The 4,163-nt window shown below is 40.6% G+C and overlaps 1 protein-coding gene across 5 annotated transcripts in view; it reads right to left on the reverse strand.

Moving 5' to 3' along the window:
- Positions 1-4,163, reverse strand: part of ASCC3 (activating signal cointegrator 1 complex subunit 3) — a 567,052-nt gene that overhangs the window by 160,359 nt on the left and 402,530 nt on the right. For all 5 annotated transcript variants that reach the window (XR_003093256.1, XM_006020463.3, XM_025200058.1 and 2 more), the window contains exon 21: positions 1,568-1,793. Coding sequence is in view for 4 of the 5 variants with exons in the window: in XM_006020463.3 (XP_006020525.1) it covers positions 1,568-1,793 (226 nt within the window). In the remaining variant the exon portion in view is untranslated. The remainder of the gene's footprint in view (positions 1-1,567; positions 1,794-4,163) is intronic.

Raw genomic sequence — 4,163 nt, forward strand, 5'->3', positions numbered from 1 at the left:
TCCTGGTAAGGAAATAGAAATAAAATATTGTGAAGCATGTTAAATAAGCAACTGGTTACAAAGATGTACTTTCTCGATGGAAGGCTAAAGGGCATTATCATGATAATTTTCTAACTAATCATCTATTTTCAGGTTCAAATCTTAGATCTCATCTTATAAACAGAAAGAGGTTAATTTGAAACAGAACTACACATAGCACTCTCCATATATGTTGAAATATACTTAAATTTACTATTAATTATTAAGTATGGTTCCTACTGAAATGCAATGGGAAATAATGTTTTATTTTTAAATCACAACTTCTATTCAGTGAAAAATTGTGATGTTGCCTTCTTAAAAAAGCAAAAAGAGAGCTGTTCACTGCCATATATATTAATTTTTTATATATACAATAAAATATATATTAAATTTTTATTGTGATTTTTAAATATTATTTAATCACTTTACCTCTTGTTAAAACAGAAACAGAATTGAAAGTGGCCCAAACCTTAATTTTCTACCACAAACCAGAAGAAATAGTAGCACTTGGGACAAGACAGGCTGAAAATATGAACTCAAGTCCAGGATATAAAACAGTTCCCCAAAAGTTATATAGGACAGGAAAAATAAATCTATTTAATATGGGTAGATTTTCTATTCACGCTTCTCAAGATGATGGACAAATTTATGCATGTGGAGTCATATGTACCTTCTAAATAGTGCTCGTTATTCCTATCAATGTAATTTTGGATGGTCTCATTATCAGTATATATCAAATATTTTTTGTGAATTCCATTTAATAGTCAGCTGAAATGATACCTTGAAGTAATGAACTTTCTTGGTTAAAGGGGAACAAGTTTGATGATTCAGTAGTAGGCCAGTAGTAGAATCTTTTGACATCATTCATTGAAGTATTGTTTATGTGAAAAAGAATAAAATCAGTTACAAGTACTGAAGAGTCTGATTTTGCCAGCAGGTAGAAGTCAATGGAAATATTTGCAGAGTAATGTACTTACTCAGTGGCATATCAAGCCAAGCCTGCTCCCAAGGCAAACCCTGTGGGAGAGTGGGATGGGACATGATTCCAAAATTAATAGGCAGGGGGAATTCAGGTTCTGAGAGCAGGGTGGCACAGGGTATGGGTTATGAGAGTGGGGGTACAACAGGTGGGGAGGGGAGGTCTGAGAGTGGGATTGGGTGTAGGGTGCAGATTCTGAGAACTGGAGGAGAGGGGTAGAGGGAAGCATGGGTCTGAGAGTAGGGGCTGGGTGCGGGGGGGAGGAGGGGAGACATCTTAACCCAGCCAGGAATTTCTGGGTTAAGGTGTTAACCCAGCCATGCTGAGTTGTTGCTGGTGCATATCCTCTGCGTGCCCCAGCTCTATGGCTCTTGAGGCACCAGGAGCTGGGAACTATTTCAGAGTGCCTGGCGTGGAAATGTTGCTGGGGCAAGAACTCTGTGCAGGTGGGGGGCTATTCTGGTGCCAGGGTGGGTTTTGCTCTTGTCCACCCCTAGTAACACTACTGGTACTACTCAATGTGATTAAGACGTATTGACAACAAATGCATAATCTTTTTAGGACTTTTACCTATTTCGTCTTTTCTCATGTCCTTCATTTTATCCACAGTGAGATTCTTCTCCTCCAGTTTTGTGAGGACTGATGGTGGAAGCACTGAGAATTGCCGCAAAGGGCTAACCCAGCCCCACAGACGCTTGTCGATAACTTTGCTGAGATTCAGTAGCCGGTAGGTCATTGCAGGCCATCGTTTCCGAAGAGCAATCTCAAAAAGGGCTCGAACAATACGAGCTGCATTCTAGATAGCAAAACATGGAGTAAGGGAAGAATTTTATAGTCAGTCAAACACTTTTCACATGATATACCAAATGTGCCAGGGCTCAGATTCAGCAGACTGTAACAAAATAAAAACATTAAAACTGTCCTCATCTTTATCCAGTGGAATCATGAAAATACAATTATACAATTATCTAAGGTACAGTCCAGGTGTGCCACAAGCTTCCTGTTCCAGGTTTTGATCACAGTCAAATTAGCACTAAGTGGTTTTATACTTGCCAAGTCACAATGACTTTCCAACTAAATTGACTCCAATTAAAAAAAAATATTCTTGACTTGCAACAGTTGCAAACTCCAGTTGGAATTTCAAAATTAAGCTGTACTCTTTCAAGCTGGTTCCCAGGTAATAATCTACCCACCCTATGTTTATTTATATGGTGATGGGATGAATGTTTTGCAGGCCAATTTCTGCCCTCTTACACTCCTGCAAGTGAGTTGCTTGTGAAGTAGGATTGTTTGGGTGTAACTGGGGGAAGAATTTGGTTTTCTAATTGAGAAACTAGTGAGGGACATAGAACTGGTAGGAACTTTCTGGTCACCAAATTCAGTTCTCTGCTATTACCAGCAATCAAGTTGTGAAACCCCTTTCATAAATTTACCAAGCTCCATCTTAAAACTACTTAGGGTTTTTGTCCCCACTGTTGCCACAGATATAGCAATTATATTAACCACTCATTTAAAAGAATAGGATCCTTCTCTCAGTTTTTTTGACTCTTGAATTCTAAAGGTACTTTGACACTAAAGCAATCATCAACAGCCCTTCTACTGGAAAAGAAAGAACTTTCTATCAGAGTCAATGTTTAGAAAAGAAGAGCACTTTCAAAACTTCTGTTTCTCACTTACTGTCCTTCTGAATGTTAAATGAATGTATTTATATATTATGCTTTTGAGCATTGGACAATGCCACCTGCTTTAAGATACTAAAATTGAGACAGACAATTAATTAAGAAAAAAAGATTGAGACAACATCCTTAAAAAGAAGATCTTCTGTGAGCACTACAATATTTATGGAGTGCATTATGATCTCCAAATACTTAATTTAACTCCATATGTGCTATAAAATCTGAACACCTGGAAAGATGTTAAGGTGGCATGAAAATCTGACTACAAAATATGCATACACTTTTGAATATTTAACCCTCATAGTTGTCATTCTGTGAATCAGGACTTCTTTTATTTTTCCCCCAAACTGGTCTGTGAAGATGTGGAAGAAAAATAATAATTATCAACCTGGTACATTCCATTGGCTAAGATGCATACACCTCAGCTGGCTGAAACATAAATCTTTATAACCTACCACATATTATTAATATTGTTAAATATCTCGGACTCTCCGTGATTGTCCCTCCTATGCGTTTAGCTCTTTCAGGGTCCACAGACCAAAGAGATATCTAATTTTGGGATGTTAAGAGGCACTCCTGACTTCCTGCACAATGAAGAAACAGCACTCTGTTCTAGATTTTTAATGTTGTTAGATCCCATGTGATGATCAAACTTCCCATCAAGCTGATATCCAGTGGGCACCGAAATAAGTCATTAAGCAAATGTGTGATCTGCTTTGCCATGCTATAGGTGTTATCTCAGTTTAAATTATACATAATGGGCTATTACAGGGGTTGTCAACTGGAGGTGCACATACCCCTGGGGGTACTTGGAAAGGTGCTACAGGGTATGCGCAGGCGGGCGGGGACAGAGTGCTGTCACCCACCACTCCATGCCGTTGCCTCCCAGGAGCAGGGCTGGGAAGGAGGCAAGGGCAGTGGCTCCCCTCTGCGGGCCCCACAGGCACTGCCTGGCTGGACACACAGCGGGAAGCCACCATCCACCCCCCCACACTGCTGCCGCGTAAAAGCCCCCCCTCCATGTTTGGGTGCCACCGCCACCCCACACCTGCTCTGCGTCTTGTCACTGCCACCCCCCTACCCAGCTTTGCATCTGGCTGCTGCCATGAGAAGGGGTATACTCCTTAAAAAAGGTTGAAAACCTTTGGCTATTACAATGTAAAAGGAAGTTCTAGCTTAAATATGAAAGCAATGGGCTCCTAAGTTAGGTATTTTAAAAGTCTTTTCCACATAAAAAGAATATACCATCCTAAAGTATCAAAAAGTAGAGCTCAGATTTTCAAGCCAGTTTGCATCAAAACGTACAGAGATATGAAATTCAAGGCCAACATACCTAATGTACGGACAGTGACACAGCAACTAAGTTTGGCACCTGGGGAAAGCCAGCAACAGCAACCCACCTTCGCCCTGCATACAGATCCAGAGGGCACATGCTCCCATGCTTGCCAGGGAGTGTACGCAGTGGCAGGGGGCGCGCTTCCCCCCCCCCT

Source organism: Alligator sinensis, unplaced genomic scaffold, assembly GCF_000455745.1.
Source record: "Alligator sinensis unplaced genomic scaffold, ASM45574v1 scaffold145_2, whole genome shotgun sequence".
Taxonomy (NCBI): domain Eukaryota; kingdom Metazoa; phylum Chordata; order Crocodylia; family Alligatoridae; genus Alligator; species Alligator sinensis.